General features: G+C 24.5%; 3 protein-coding genes across 3 annotated transcripts; 1 reads left to right on the top strand and 2 right to left on the bottom strand. All coding sequences in view use genetic code 6, as the record gives it.

Annotated features, from left to right (window-relative positions):
- Positions 1 to 198: 198 nt before the first annotated feature.
- Positions 199 to 4749, bottom strand: TTHERM_000599851 (B-box zinc finger protein; the record flags this gene model as incomplete). Its single annotated transcript, XM_012798757.1, has 7 exons — positions 199 to 1562; positions 1681 to 1841; positions 1890 to 3453; positions 3507 to 3638; positions 3697 to 4099; positions 4211 to 4656; positions 4707 to 4749. The coding sequence occupies 7 exons, from the start codon at positions 4747 to 4749 to the stop codon at positions 199 to 201; spliced, it is 4113 nt and encodes a 1370-aa protein (XP_012654211.1).
- A 780-nt stretch (positions 4750 to 5529) lies between these two features.
- Positions 5530 to 9669, bottom strand: TTHERM_00599850 (B-box zinc finger protein; the record flags this gene model as incomplete). The annotated part of the gene is made up of 2 exons (XM_001032460.2): positions 5530 to 6460; positions 6599 to 9669. 2 exons carry the CDS (start codon positions 9667 to 9669, stop codon positions 5530 to 5532), a joined length of 4002 nt encoding a protein of 1333 aa, XP_001032460.2.
- A 967-nt stretch (positions 9670 to 10636) lies between these two features.
- TTHERM_00599830 (kinase domain protein) lies at positions 10637 to 16204 on the top strand (the record flags this gene model as incomplete). The annotated part of the gene is made up of 8 exons (XM_001032458.3): positions 10637 to 12180; positions 12258 to 12529; positions 12578 to 12664; positions 12718 to 13046; positions 13105 to 14570; positions 14635 to 15655; positions 15710 to 15853; positions 15965 to 16204. 8 exons carry the CDS (start codon positions 10637 to 10639, stop codon positions 16202 to 16204), a joined length of 5103 nt encoding a protein of 1700 aa, XP_001032458.3.
- Between the last annotated feature and the right edge of the window lie 561 nt (positions 16205 to 16765).

The raw sequence follows: 16765 nt of genomic DNA, 5'->3' as shown, positions 1-16765 counted from the left end.
TTTTAATACAAATATTCATTTATTTAGTTAATTATTTTCGATTATTAACACGATTATTTCAATAGATATTTGCTTTTTTGTTGATTTTGTATTTTTAATTCATTAATCTTATTTAATATTTAAAATAGAGTTCAGTTTTACTTCTTAGTTTTGAATATTAAAAATGAAATTTTTATTTTATTAGAAATATATTTCAAATCATTTTTCTTCAATTATCCTAATTTTATCATCAAAAAATTATTTTAAAGAGAAAGTAGAGTTTTGTTTTCTTTTTCTTTTAGTACGAGGCAAAGGAGATATAACTTCGCAGGTAACTTGCTATGAATTATTATGAGATTGGATATCATATGAGCTATCGTAAATTGAAGACTATTATTATTCTTTTGATTTAGGAATATTTAATAACTGGCCTTCTTTTTTGTCTTCTCTTTAAGAAGTAAAGTCACTTGAAAGCTTTTAGCTAGAAAAAATTCTTTGAGTGTCAATTTAATTTTATGAGTTTATTTAAACTTAATTTTAATGATTTTATGAGTCTAAATCTTATCTACTTGTAGCTGTAACATCTTAGTACTAATTTTTTAAATTTCTTTTGTCATTATACGTTAAGAAAGAAATAATAGAAGGAGGAGCTAAGAAACTATTTCTCATTTTTCCAGATTATTTTTAAATATCATATTTATCTTCAAAATTAGCTTGGTCATTATCTACTATTATTTAGTTCTACTTTGACTTAGTTTCACTTTCATCTTTTTCGTATTGCATAGGTTGACTTTTAGCTTTATCTGAACAAGGAGATAGAGCCTACACTTTCAATTTCTTTCTAGATTTAATTAGTATGATTATCTTTTTTGTTAATTCGAAAATCATGAATATCATATCTTTAATAAAGAAACCTAGTTCAAAAACAATTATTATTCCAAAGATAATTATAGTTATCCATCCAAATAATTAGCTCTTATCTTCTTCTAAATCATATGTTTCAAATACTAGAAGTATACTTGTTCCACTTAAAAAAAGAACTGATTAAAAAAATTCACGCAAATTTTTAATCCTTTTTTCATATGGATTCTTATACAATATAATCAGAGCCATCACAAAATGCCAAACAATAAGCAGAATGATCTGTAATAAAGGCTAAAACTAGAAAACTACAATAACAAAACTCATTATAAATTTTCTGGCATATAATACAGCTTAATAATACCTAAAAGCTAGATCTTCAACAACAACTTTTACTATTTTAGGAAATTTTTCTTTTCTGATTATGTAAATTAGTGCTAATGGGAATAATAATGGAAAGAGAGTTATTCCACAAATAATATAATTAACTATTTCCTCTTTATATTCTATTTCTTCAATTGCTGTTATTTGCAAAAAAAATCCTAAGCTTAAATCCATATACAAGCCCCATAGCAAATCTAGATAGAAGGCGTGGTTTAAAATAGTATCAACTCCCTTTTTAATGAAATTTGAAATTTTCTAAAACTTTTATGTCATCTTGATTATGATATATAAAAATATATGTATAGCCATCAATGAACAACTAAGAGAGATACTATCTCCTTTTTATGAATAAATAAATTTAAGTTTTTATTTTTTAGTTTTATGTATAAAATTAGCAATAAAATAGATTAATTCTAAAAATAATTTTTCAAAAAGTAATAATTAATTAAAATTTACCTGCATTTTCTAAAAAGAATCCTTGTATGTCTTTGTCTTTAAATTTTTCTGGTGATTTATAATCAATTTTGCTATAGTCATTCATGCTTTCAAAATAATTTTTAAATGGTATCTTGAAGTCTTTCAGTGAATCGAAAAACACTTTAAGGTTATTAGGAATGCTAAATTAAAAAAAAATTAAAATAAAAATTTAAATGCATAAGTTTTACTTAACATTTGCAAATCCCATAACATAAATAAGTTAAGAAACATCTATAACTGAAGCTATAAACTAAAACTGTCCTGTGATCTATAGTGGTATAATTGAAGCAAGAGCAACTTGAGAAGCAGTCTTTGTCGCCATTGACAATCCCTGTGATGTTTAGCTGACATCCTCAGTTTCATTGTTTTTAGGCTACTATTTTTAGGAAACTAAATTTACATTAGCAGTTGCATATGAAGTTTTAAGTGATAAATCTTAATAATTTTAAAAATTAGCTTGAAGTGTATAAATTCTTTCTTCAATATTTTAATCTATTATTAATTATATTTTAATTGTGTTATCACTATTTTGCTTCAAACTATATTAAAAATTCAAAGGCTTCCCATTCAAATATAATGTGATGCTGCTTAAATACTAATCCATTAAAGTTATTTTTTGATCAAATATAATTAGAGCACTATTCTCCCCATTATCTTAAATTTAATACCCAATTTTTAAACAAGGAAATTAATCTAATTTTGAGCAATCTTTGCAAATATTTAAATTATCTGGCTTAAATCCATTTGGACACTTATCTTAGCACTAATCTTGATACAAATATTTTGTACTTTTACATTTTCTACAAATTTTGTAATTATTTTGACAATCTTCACAATTCTTATCATCACAAGGGATACATATTTAATTTAATTCATCTTAATAAAAAGAGAGAGGACATTATCCAATACAGGTTTAATAAAATAGAAAGTATTTGCTATTACATTTTTAACAAATTATACCAGTATCATCAATTGTATTTTTTAATATGCACTTAGAGCAATTTTTAGGACAATTTTTACAAGAATTATCTATATTACTTCTATATTAAGTATCTAAGCAAGGAGTTAAACACTAGCCTTTCACTAAGACAGTTGAATTTTCATTACATTTTTAGCAAATTATACCAGTGTCATCGATTGAATTTTATAATAGACATTTAACACAATTTATAGGACAATCTTTGCATGTGCTATCTATATTACTTCTAAATTAAGTATCTAAGCAGGGAGTTAAGCACTAGCCTTTCACTAAAACAGTTGAATTTTCATTACATTTTAGGCAAAAACCTTATTCCTTACTTGAACACTACAAACAGTTTTTATTATCATAGCAATCAACACATTATTTCTAATTTTCATCATAAAAAGTATAATCGGGGCAAGTTTTATAGCACAACTCTTTGTACCTTTTATAATCAGCTGCACACTATATGCATTAAGATGAGTTAGGACCTGAACAAGTTGAGCAACTTTCGTCACAATTAAAACATTTAGACTAAGAATCTGAAGTACAAATGCCAACACACTAATTTAACTCTAATATAGAGTTTTTATTGCATTGTTAGCAAGAGGTTTAAGATTTATCAATACACTTATCACAATTTTATTAGCTACATTTTAAGCATTTAAGTCCAATTTTATCAAGAAAGTAACCTAAGGGGCATTTTTAAGTACATACTTTAGAATCTTCAACTAAATAATATCCATCTGAGCAAGTATCGCATTCGTTCCCATTACTGCAAACACTGCAGTCTATAAAATAAAAATAAAAAATGTTTTTAAAATAACTTTATTATATAATATACTCTAAATGCAGCTTTAGCATGCTCCATCTTATAAATAATTTCCTACATTGCACTTAGAGCAGGAATTTTTTGAACAAATTAAGCAATTCGGATCATCGCATGTTTTGCAAACTCCACCATTAGTATATGTTTCTTTTTAAATTAAATTAAAATAATTAAATTTATTATATTTAATACTTTTAAGTTTTACATTTAGGACATTAAAGAATACACTAATTATTATCTATAACATAGCCAGCACATAAACTACAAGTTATGCAAAGTGTTGAAATCATCGTACAACTTTAATTACTATCATAATATCCCTTTTCACAGTTTCCACAGTTATATTGGCTAATAAATATACTAGATAAATTTTTGGAATATGTGCACAAACTTATATCAACACACTCTGTTTAATTAATAGTTTTTATAGTATTAGGTGGACAGTTTTAGTAGCATTGACCATTATATAAAAAATAACCAGTTCGGCACTACACACAAATGTTAAAATTATTGTCCTTTTCATATTAAGCGCAATTATCTGGTATGGGATAGAAATAAACAGTTAAAGCTTATAGACCAACATTACCCTAAGCTATTCCTTAAATTTTCTAAATTAAAAAAATATATATGATAAAAGCTTACTACTATTTTGAGTAACAATTAAATTATATTTGATACAAAATAAAAATTTTGATTCATTAAATAATAAATATAATTACAATCTAAGAAGTAGAAGAGGAAGCTCCTATAGGATTAAAATATAATTAGTCTACCACAAGATTGTATTAGCTGTTACCATCACAGGAAGTTCTTTATCCAATCTTTTTATGAGGTATTGATGAATCACTCATAGTTTTTCCATCATAGTTGTATTAAAAGGGGCCACTAATACCAGATTCTTCCTCTAGCTAATAGGTGAAAATTTTCATTATTAGTATGGTGTAGGGTTTAGGAATCAAAATGTTAAAGTTAAACTTTTATCCTTTCTAAAAGCTAATTATTTAATAAGGTAGTTCTTTTTGGTTACCTTTGCATTTTTAAATTGTTACAGGCGACTAAACAAATAGGTTATTTAAAGCTTTATAATCTTTAGATAATGAACTTTGAACATCATTGAAGGGGTTATCATAAATTTGATCGTAAAGAATTTAAAAGTTTTACTAAGCTTTTTTAATAAGAACAGAATTAAAAATATTTTCTTAAAGGTAAATTTACAATAGACTGGTGAGATGAAAAATATTAAAGAAGCAAAAATCATTTTTTAGACAACCGCTTTTATCATTTTAACTCTATTTATTTTCAATTTTTTGGGAATTATTTATAGCAAGATGAGTGACTTGTATTAAACTCGAATGTTTGTTTAATAATATTAATTAATTTTAATAAATCAATAATTACCTTTAATTAAATTATAACAAAATTAATTACACCAAAAATCATATTTAATACTTAATTACACTTAAATCATATTTAAATCTTAATTACTTCATAATCATAAGATTAATTTACTTATTTTTCAAAAATCACAAAATATTTACTTAATTACTTTGAGATTCATGAATTGTTTGATTACATTAATCAAAAATTTATATTTTGTATTAATACCTCTAAAATAATTTTTGTATCAAAATTAAACAAAAAAAATTTACATTTTTAATTTTTGTTTTAAAAGCGAATTAAATTTACAATTTTTAAACAAGAAAATATCTTTTAGCTAATTTAAATTATTGATAAAAAAAACGACAACAGCAGGATTCGAACCTGCGCGGGTAAACCCAAAAGATTTCTAGTCTTCCTCCTTAACCACTCGGACATATTGTCTTAATTGATATCATACAAATTAACTTTATGGACTCTAGAAACGTAAAATAAATTTTTAAAATAAAGAAATGAAAATGTAAAATTTAAATTAAAAATAATGAATTTGCTTATTTATTTTGTAAAAATTTCGAATAATTTATTTAAATTAAGAATATTTACACATTTTATTTGTTAAATTTTAGTATAAAATTTAATATTTATTAATTATTTCGAAAGTTCAATTTATTGAAGTACTCTAACCCTATTACTCTCTATATCTCTTGTTTTATAAAAAAAGTGATGTTGTAGAATTTTTTTCATTTTTTATAGGTCTAATGTGATCTCTGTCAGTTAAAGGTTGTTGGTTTTAAAAATTCTAGGATGCTTGCTATTAAGTCTATATTTTTTAACTCATTTAGCTTTATTTTTGTTTCAAATGTTAAAATTAATATGAATTAGCTGTATACTATTAATTTAAGTTGCTTTGATTTATTGTTTCGTTTTAGATTATATTTATATTGTTGTTGTTATTACTATTATTATTGTTATTAGGTGATGATAATTGTTGTATTTGGTTTGAAGATTAGTTCAATATTGAATTTTTATACGAAAGTGCATTTATGCTATTTAAAATTGCTTAATTGTTATTGCTACTGTTATTATTATAGTTATTAATATTACTATTATTTATATGACTATTATTTATGTTGCTTTAGTTGATTTATGAGTTATGGATATTAGAATTGCTATTTTAATTTATATTGCTATACTATAAACCTGCTGCTTTTGCATTCAACGGATGACTTCGAGGAGTTATTTCATTTGCAGAAGAAATTTGGCTTTGTTTATTTGAAACCATGTTAGCAGCTGTGTTTTAAATTTTTTTATTTAAATTTCCTCTTCTGTCTTAAATTTCAGTTTTTTAAGAAAAATGAGCTTGTATAGTCCTCTAAACATAATTATATCTCGTTGGGCTTATTGAATTTGTTGTATCTCTAGCAGAGGATTTACTTGAAGGATTTTTTTACTTACTTTAAGGGGAATTCATATTTGAATTAGCTATACTTTAATAAGAAGTTGTGTCCATCTTTTTTATACCAATGTGGTGGTCATGAAGAAATTTAATTGTTCCGAACTCATCTATGCAATTTTTAATATCTTATCTATATCTAAAATTGAAAAAAAACTTTTAGTTTATGCAGATAAATTGAATTTAGAAAATAAAAAATTATTAATTTTTTTTAAAATAAATTAAAACAATTTAACATGAAATATTAAATTAAAAAAGAATTTAAAAAGTGAATTACTTAAGAGTGAGAATTTCTAAATCCTATTTTTTGATGTCAACTATACTTAATTTAACTTACTTTAAAGTTTAATTTAAAGTATCAAATATGAAATGATCTTTAATAAGTAAGTCGATATTATTTGTACTAGAAGGAATAGGGTTGAATTTATTGGATTCTATAACACAAGTTTTAATTTCTCTTAAATCAGCGATGAGGGTATCATACTTAAATAGGGAGCTTTCAAATGACTTTATTATTTTATCTTCAAGTTATTTTTATTTCTAATTAATTTGATTTTTTAAAATTTAAAACTCTTTGTTCAAAGTATCTAAACACTTTTCAAAGCTTCTCTCAATTATTGATCTGTTAGCAACACACTTTTTTAGATCATCTTCAATTGTATTTACTTTCTCTTTCAATTAATTTCTGTATAAGTTTGTATTATTGGATATTGATTAGATGGCTGCTTTGAGAGGAATTACAGTATGCTTCGAATGCTCCTCACTTTCAAAAAGACAACTCACACAAAGTAAGCTTTTATCCTTCTCACAATATAAAGAAACAATGTCGTTGTGAATCTAACATTTAATTTGTTCTCCATTTTTAAAATCACAATAAAATTTTTATATTAATTCAATATTTTGCCAATTAATATTCGATAAAAAGTGTTGATCAACATTTTATTACCTCTAGGTATTTTGCTATGAATCTTTTTCTTGAATTTAATATAGATTTGAAGAAATTCCTGAATTTAAGGTACCCATTCCTCCATCATTAACTTTATTCATATTTGCCTAATTTATTGATATTTTAAGGCTGTTTTTTAAATTTTATATGGATTAAAATTAATATTAATTTTATTGCTAAGCTATTTCATTTTCTTGTAAGGTTGTTTGTGCTGCTGACTAGTTTTACAGCTAAGAAATTTACTATAATTACTATAATATCACTTCTTTATTATTCAACTATTATTCATTTTGAATGCTATCTAAATTAGGATCCTATTCAAGCACAGAAGATATGTACTGTTTATTAATATGTTCAATTTAAATATCTTAATCAGAATTATAATTTTCTGGAGATTAAAGGTTATGTAAGAAGTTATCTTCTGGAGGAAAATAAACAGTTATTTCATCATTACATTAGTTATTGATAGCTTAAGAATTCCCTTACTAGGAAGATTGTCCATTACTTCCTATAATATCATAACTTCCTACCGCATAACCTGTAGACTTTTATGCAATTCTATCTTGGTTAATAGAATTTTTTGAGCTAATATTTGTATTTTTTGCAGAAACTACTTAGTTTTCACCTATTCTTAATGATTTTTAATTGATAGATGCTTAAGGTGATCTTGAAGTTGAAGAATCAATGAATTAATTCAAATTATTACTGTTTTAATCTGCTGCAGATGTAGATTGTGATTAAACCCCTTTAGGGATATTTTAGTGATGATAATTTGAGTGCATAGATTCTGAATTAAAATTAAATTATTAATTGCTATTATATTTAAAAGCTGCTGTACTTGCTTATGATTAATTTCCACTTGCTTCTTTGGTTTTATAAATATTTAAATTTGAATTATAAGCTCCTTTCTTTAAGTTTTTAACTGAAGGAGACTAGTAAAGTTTTAGGTGTTATTATAATTATTACTATTTTACAGTAGGGTCATTCTTTTTTTGTTGTGTAGATATCAACACATCTAATTATTTTTTTTGGTTTCTTTGCTAATCTTCTATCTGTTTTTCTTTCATATTTATCATTTTGCTTGATGGCTTTCTTTAGATTTTATCATTTTTTTCAAGAGAATTATCTTTATTTTCACTTTAATAGTAAATCTCTTACTGATTAGAATTGAATTCATCTGCATTAACTGATTAATTGACAAAAGACTATGCTACCGCTTACTATTAGTTTAATTAGACTTAATTTTGAATTTTCTCTTTTTATACTTGTGGCTAGTTCTTTGCTGAAGTTAAAGACTATTTTCTTACATTTTAAATAGTCTTTGAAATAGTAATATTAGAATTTAAGCTGGAATTTTATCCTCCATACAGACTCCCTCCTACTAAGCTATTATTTACATGTGATAAATGTGATTGTTATTAAGTACTGAAATTGTTCATGCTGCACGAGTTAGTCATATTGGAACTATTTTGAATTTTATTAGGTTTTTGTTTGCCTATACTAGGACTGTTTATACTATTTTAGGCTAATGCACTAGTTATACTATTAACTGGATTTGGTGAATGGTTAGTTTAACCAATAATACTTAGTGGATTTTGAATTGAATTCACATTATTATAGGGTAAGCTAGAGTGATGTCCAAGGACGTAGTTATTATTTTACAAGATTTAGTTCATCTTACTTTCTGGGCTTAATTTTTTCCCTCCCTCTGCAGCTGAATTTATTACAGAATTTTGCATATGTAATTGTTATAGCTGACTAGGCTATTAGGTATTCATTTAATTTTTTAAACTTAAAACGCTGGATGGCGAAACAAGGTTTTTTTTGATTGAACCTTCTATATAATTATTATATTTTGAAGATTGTTTTTTGTTATACATTTCCCTATCGGTCAAAAAGCCAGATACAACCTGAGATATCTATGAAGGAGAACCGCAATTATTGTTTAATTTCATTTGTGTTGGACTTGTATTTTTTAAATTAATTGTATTACCTTTTAAAGAATTAGTTCTCTACATTTTGTTAGTTACGCCTTATTAAACAGCCATATGTTAGCCTTGTGTATTAGCAACCTAATTGGTTTATTAAGACTATCTTTTACTATTTAAACTAGGGCTTTTCAGATAGCATTTAGGACAAACAATATCTTTTAAATCATAAGATCCCATTTCAAGACTATTATTTCTTTAAAAAGATTAATAACGTTATTGCCCTGCATGCAATTGATTTTATTAATTCTATTAATTTGGATTAGCTTGATCTAAATTCTTAGATTGGATTTCTCTTTCTTTATTATGTCTGTTCTGCAAGCACTTAATGCATATATGATGATTACAAGGAAGTTACAACCCAGCAAAAGATGCTATTTATTCTAAATTTAACTAGCAATCAATACATTCCATTTATTAAAGCTATATTAAACTAAAACACTTTTATAATACTTAGTAAGGATTCAATAAGATTCAAAAAATATAATACCTATTAATTTAACCTAATTTAATTTATAAACTAAAATCTATTATTACTTTATCTAATAAATTAGTTATTTTGCTTAAACAGTTAATAAATTCAAATAAATTAATACAAACTCAAATCAGTATAAAAAAATTGTAAAAAGTACTGTATTTATTTATTTTTTTTCATTCACTCAATAAATTAAAATCATTCAACATTCTTAATTAAAATGAAAAGATATTTCTTGACAATCAAACATATATATTTAGAAATGGATCTATCTGATTGTTTAAACACACTTTATTAGTTATTTAAAAAAATAAAGATAGCTTTCAATTAACTAAATAAAAAATTTTATTTATAAATAATTTCTCTAAAAAGTTTCAAAAAAAAAAATATTTATTGACTTAATAAATAAATATCTTTGATCCAAATATTTTAAAATTTTTGATTTTTATTTTTATTTTAAAAATAGTAATTTATTTCATTTTATAAATTTTTCATTTATTTAAATAAAAGTTATTTTATTTTTAGAATAAAAGGATATATTTAAAATTTTATTTTAGGTGGAAATAAACGAAATATAAAATTGATATTAAAATATTATTTTCATCATTTTTCAACAAAATTTATGCAAAACAATATATTTTTATCCAAAAATTATATTTATTAGGTGATAGTAAAAAGATATATGCTTTAAAGGTATTTAAGCTAATAGAATTTTGATTGAATGCTAGCTTTTGATTATAATATCATCAAATATTTTTTTTCTGCCCAATAAGAGTAATATATATATTAGCCTTTTTTCTAATCATATCAAACAATTAATCAATATTGGCTGAATTTAATTTGCTTAACATATAATTATATAATAAGTAAAAATTAAGCATAATTATTTATTAAAGAATTTTATAAATGAGGCATACTCGATTACTCATATTTCTAATCTGTTTTATTGAATATATCCTTGCATTTAAGGATCTAAGAGATCTGGAGCTAGATAACTAAATTTTTCATTCTTTAGAGAATTCTTAATAACAAAATGATGGTATTACTAATAAAAAAAAGTTTGATTTTATATATTTTAATGATCAATTTAAAAACCACACTTATAATTAAGAAGACATTCTACTGTAAAAACCTAAAGAGATGCTTACTGAATCAATAACTTGCAATGTATAAACAACTCCTATTAAGGAAATTGTTTGTGACTAAAATAGCTGCACTTCGAAAAATGATAAATTAATTTAAGTAGATATTAGCTAATTGAAGATTTTTTCTGTGTGCCTTACATCATAGCAATCAGTTATTGATTTGAGCAATATTCAATTCATAATTTCGTTAACCTAAGAGACTACAATAATTTTACAAGCTAATACAGTTAAGTTATTCAATTTTAACATAAATACTAATTCCATTTAGCAAATTAATTTAAATATAGTCTCATATGATTAAATGATACTTAATAACTTCTAAGTTGCCTCATTAACAAAAATAAACCTTGTCTCTAATAATGAAATAAAATTAGATAATATAACAATTTACAGTTAAAAGGTCAGCATAGCAAGTGGATCCGACTTTATCTAGAGTTCCTCAGCTTTGATTGGTATATTAAACTCTTTTGATCTGGTTTCTGGAAATGATATAATACTTAATAAATTTTGGTTAGGCTCTTTAGTACTTCCAATTAAAAGATAAAGTGACCAGCAATAAAATGAAAACTCATTTATAAATATAATAAGCACAAATATTATAAAATTTACTAATAAGTCTGAAATTGGTGTAAAAAACACAATCATAAATTTATAAGCAAATCAAATAATAATTTCTGAGTCCGAAATTGAAACACAGAGCGAACTGACAATCAAAGCTTTAGATTTAGTAGATATTAATTAGTCAGTAATAAACAGCAAATTTGCATATATTTATAATTCAATGCTAACTTAAACATCATCTAATAATAGCATATTAATAAATAGCACAGAAATTAACACTTCAGGTAGGATGTGTAAAACCTCCTGTGGCAATTAATAAAATTTCAAACTAAACTAATTAAATAATTAATGCAAACTTTAAGAATATTTTCCTTACATAAGTTTGCTCAGAGACTCTGCTAATGGCTAGTTCCAGGTAAGTTATACACTTCATACCTACGGTTTGATTTAATATTAAGATTTGATATAAATTATGAAAAAAAATTATACTGCTATTATTTTTTCTTTGGGCACTCTTGAAATTAAGGACAAATCTACTATAATAGCAAGTAATTTAGGCATTTATGCAACATAAATTACCTTAGAAAAAAAATCTGTTTTATCAAGTCAATAAATGGGATGCTAAGGCACTAAAGGCTTGGGTGGAGGTATAATAGATATTGTAATGAGGATAAATTTAAAATGTGGAGGACCTGGAGGCTCACATGGTTCACCAGGTGGCTCTCCCATATCAGAATAAGATGAGTATAGTGTTACTTTTGTTTTATCATTTTTCAAAATTTAGCTTTAAATATGAAAAAAAAATTTTTATTATTTTACAGATACAATTAGTTGTGTAGTTAAATTGGAAGCTAATCTATATATGGCAATAAAAATGATCCTATATTTGAAGGAAGTGGAGGTGGAGGTTATGTTGTGCCACCAATCAGTAATGATTTCAAAAGTAATGATGGTGAACATCTTTCTTATACAGAATAGTATGCAGGATCAGGAGGAGGAGTTATTTATATAGAGGCATTTAATATTACACTTGATGGAGTAGTTGATGCATCAGGAGGATAACCAAAAGAAGAATATTCATACTTAGGATCAGGTAAATATTGGATTGTATTAAATTTTTTTAAAATTTTTAAAAATAAAGGTTCTGGAGGATCTATTTAGATTCACACATAGTGGATGGTTGGAAGTGGATCTGTCAAAGCCAATGGTGGTGATAGAAATTAATAAGGTAAATTTAATGAAATATATCTTATGACTATTTAGATTGTTATATATTTATAGGAGGTGAAGGAGGAGGTGGAAGAATAAAAATAAATATGACTAACTGGTACTAAATGAGCAACACTTAAATAAAAGATATGAGCAATTAAAATAATGTTTAAATACATGTAAGATAAGGCTTACCAAAATAAGACTAGAAAGCAGTGTTGGATAAAAATTATTTTTATTAGAATGGTTCTTTTATTGCCACACCATGCTAACCTGGCTATCAGCCTAAATATGGATACTTTGTATGTGAATAGTGCCCTTATGGATTTTATAAAAATTCATTCAATTTAGAGCAGTGTCGCCCTTGTTTAAACAGTGAAAATAGCAGATTCGACTTTTAAGTAAAATATAAAATTAGTAATTATCTTAGCTTAATAAAATTTTATTAAAAAAAAATAGGTTGATGCTATATAGACTAGTTCCTCGTGTCAATATACTTGCTAAAAAGGGTATTAAAATAAAATGGTCAATCACATCAAAGCTTGTATTACAAATGGAGAGCTTTTTGTAGATTCTCTAGGAGGAAGTAGTATAATCTTCTTTGTAGTTCTCTTAATTCTGTCTATTTTACTCAATTTAGTAGTAATCTGCGTTACCAAAAGATTGAATATGCAAAAAAAGATGCAAAAATCCATCATTTCTTCAAATTAAGTTGATAAAAGTAAGGTGAGACTGACGATTGAAGATCTCCCTTTTCATTTTTAAAGATTTTATATTGAAGGTGAAAATACTCACAACAAGCCTTGGGTTGTTAATGATTAAGTGAAGTCTGACATAATTTAAATTATCCTTTCTGGATATAGGTCTATTGAATAGTCTGATTTAGATCAATTAGGGCTTTTAAGACAAAATCACTAAGAAGGAAAGAATAGTAATGATAGTGGATTTGTAACATACTATGATTATTCTAATAATTATAGCTATGATATTGAGCTGTCTCATGATTATTAACAAAACAGTGCTCACAATACATGTTAAAAAACTTAAAAATTTACATCTATTTGGGATTAAATCAAAAAAGCTTTTTCATATTCTAAATGGGAAAAGTTTATTTTAACAGTTTTAAAATATTTATACCCTTATGGCTACTACATTCAAGGTGATGTTTACAAGAAACAAAAGTGGAAAAAAATGAAAAAAATTATGAAAAAATTCTAATCAGATTTAAAGTTGAAAAATAGCTCAATAAGGGTCAAATTTTCATGTACATCATGTTATTGTTAGGCCTACTTTGATATAGTAGATTATACCAAAACAGAGCTTTAGTGGGATATTGAGTCTAAGATGCCGTTGTGCTTGCTACTATAGGGGAAAGGATCATTCATGAGTCCATTTTACTTGAATAACCGTGATCCTTTATTTGTTTTGCTAATCACTTATTTGAAATCAAAAATAGACCTAAATTATTTAAAATGTGGAGAAATGAATTCTCATAATAATACCGATAAAAATAATATTTTTAAGGAGTGGGAATTTAATACTGAGTAACAAGATATCTAGAATAAAATTTAAAGTTAAGATTAACTTAATGATTAAGTAGAAGAGACAGATTAGCTTGATAATGAATAAATAATCAGAAGAAAGAGAAAGATTTCATAAATTGCCAGTTCTCTTTTATCGAGAACTTCTACTTTAATAAAAAATAGATAAATGTCAAAATTTGGGTCTTTTGAAATGGTTGATGTAGATAAAGATCATGCAGAATGCGACTTGAGCAAATCAGAAGAGTCAGAATAAACATTTTGCTAATATAATTTAGAGGAAGAGGAAGATCTTTCTTATCAATTAATTCTTCTAGTTGAGTGCTTCTTCAATAAATTAAATACTTACTCTAGAACAATATGTTACTCTTTAGAATTCAGTGAGTAAGTTTATATCTTCAAAATTTTAAATACACTTTTTATTGATTTCATATTTTAAAATTATTAGATTTAGAAGAAGATTCATGAGATTCATGAAATTTATATCAGATCATCAAGACATCTTTGAAATATTCGACATGTATATATAAGTCAACATTCATAAAATTCAAAAAGAAGAACCAAAATAAGAAAATGATAAGCTTGAAGAAAAGAAAATATTTTTTAATAATTTTTAAGTATTCGAAGAAGAATACTCTAGTGTAATTATCCTTCCTTAAAAAATTATACCTGGCTCAGTAGGTGAAAAGCAACTAGAAACCCTTCTTTAAAAAACTTATGAGCGTAAAAGATAGTATAATGATTTTGAATATAAGATTTCACTGATATTTTCTAAAGAAAAAATTTATGAATTCAATAAGCAGTATGTTTAAAAGATGCCAACAATTAATAAATAGCTTTAGTGGATTTGCTAATCCAAAAAAAATTAAGTTAAAATTCTGATACAGCATGCCGAATAAGAGAACCAGTTTTAAGAGCTAAATTAAAACTAAGACAAAACAAAAAAGAATATTGATTCTTCACAATCAAAGATGGAAGAAACATTCGATTCTAATTATGAAGTGTACGAGCTTAAAGGTTTACCTGATGAAGTCGTTGTAGTTGATTATAGAAAAACTCCTTAATTTGAAAGAGCAAGCTCTTCATCAAAAAATAATTCTTATTGCTCAAAGTATAACAGGGGATCAACATTTGGTAAATCGTTTAACGGCTCTGATTCATAGGCTTAAAATGCAAAGCACAATGAGTAGCGCTTTTTTTTGAATTAAAGTGTTAAAGAAGAAATAGAAGAAGAAAATAAAGATGAAAAAGAAAATATGGAGTAATATAATGGGGAATTAAACTTAGAATCTGGTGTTGAATAAAATAATGGCTTTAAATAAAACATAAAAAAAATAATTAATAAAATAATACTTTTGTTCAGTTTATTTAAAGCCAGTGTGTTGACCTACAGAATTGTAGAATATAAAATATTGAACAACAACTTTTTTTTAAGAACAATACTCTGCCTATTTATTTTATCAAAGCTGGTAAAAATTAATAAATCAAATTAAATTTAAATAAAAATTTTAATTAATTAAAAGACATTTTTCTGGTTTGTGCACATCAGACCTTTTGGCTCTATTATATCTGGTGATACTACAGTTTATGATAATATCGTGATAACAATACAAGCTTCTGTTTATCCATTATCTTCAATTTTATCAGCATTCTACCAAATCGTCTGGGTAATTACTTTTTTATTTAATTATTTCAATTTCAAATTTTAAGTTTAGGATTATTTTAAAAGAATGAAAACAATTTTTAAAATTAATAATAATAAATATTTTGTTAATTAGATTCTTAAGCAAGATTAAAATAGTGGAAAGCTGTGTATGATCCTTAATACCATGGAAATATTTGCTTTGATAATAGTTATACCATTATAAATACCTCAAGTTCTCCTACACTATGCTATTTATTAGAATTTTATTTTAAACTTAGCATATCTGTTTTCTAATTTGATTTAAGGATATTTAGGTAGTATTTATCTTTTACAAAATTAAGAAAAATAAATATAACTTTGTGATGGATATTGAATAAATAATTATTGTTAAATAAATATTTAAAATATTTTTTATGATAGCTTTTGTATTTAATTTGGTATTTAGTAAAATTTTAAATACAAAGTATTTTTATTTGCTTTTTATCTTAGAATAACCTTCTTATTCTGATTTTTCTCAATAATTTTCATCATTTATTTTATTGTTGTAACTGCAATTTATTGCAGGTAAATTAATAGATAGATAGATAAAAATATTTATATTTAAATATTTTTATCATCATTCATTCTTTCAATCTATTTATTAATTCATTTATATTTTTTATTAAGTAAAAAAATACTGGAAAATTTATAATTTATCTTCTTATTATTGTGATAAAGTATTCGTTATTTAGAAAAATTTATATCAAAGCATCTTAGATCTATAATAAATTCGAATGCTTAATTTATTGCTTGCTTGATTAATTGATTTATTTATTTACAGATAGAAAGAAGATAAATACACTAATTTGGCAGAAAATAAAATTTATTGAATTATAAATAAAAATTTAAATTAAGTGATATATATCTCTCTCTATCTATCTATTTATTTATTTGA

Source organism: Tetrahymena thermophila (genome assembly GCF_000189635.1).
Source record: "Tetrahymena thermophila SB210 genomic scaffold scf_8254563, whole genome shotgun sequence".
NCBI lineage: Eukaryota > Ciliophora > Oligohymenophorea > Hymenostomatida > Tetrahymenidae > Tetrahymena > Tetrahymena thermophila.
This window is presented reverse-complemented; position numbering and strand designations above follow the sequence as displayed.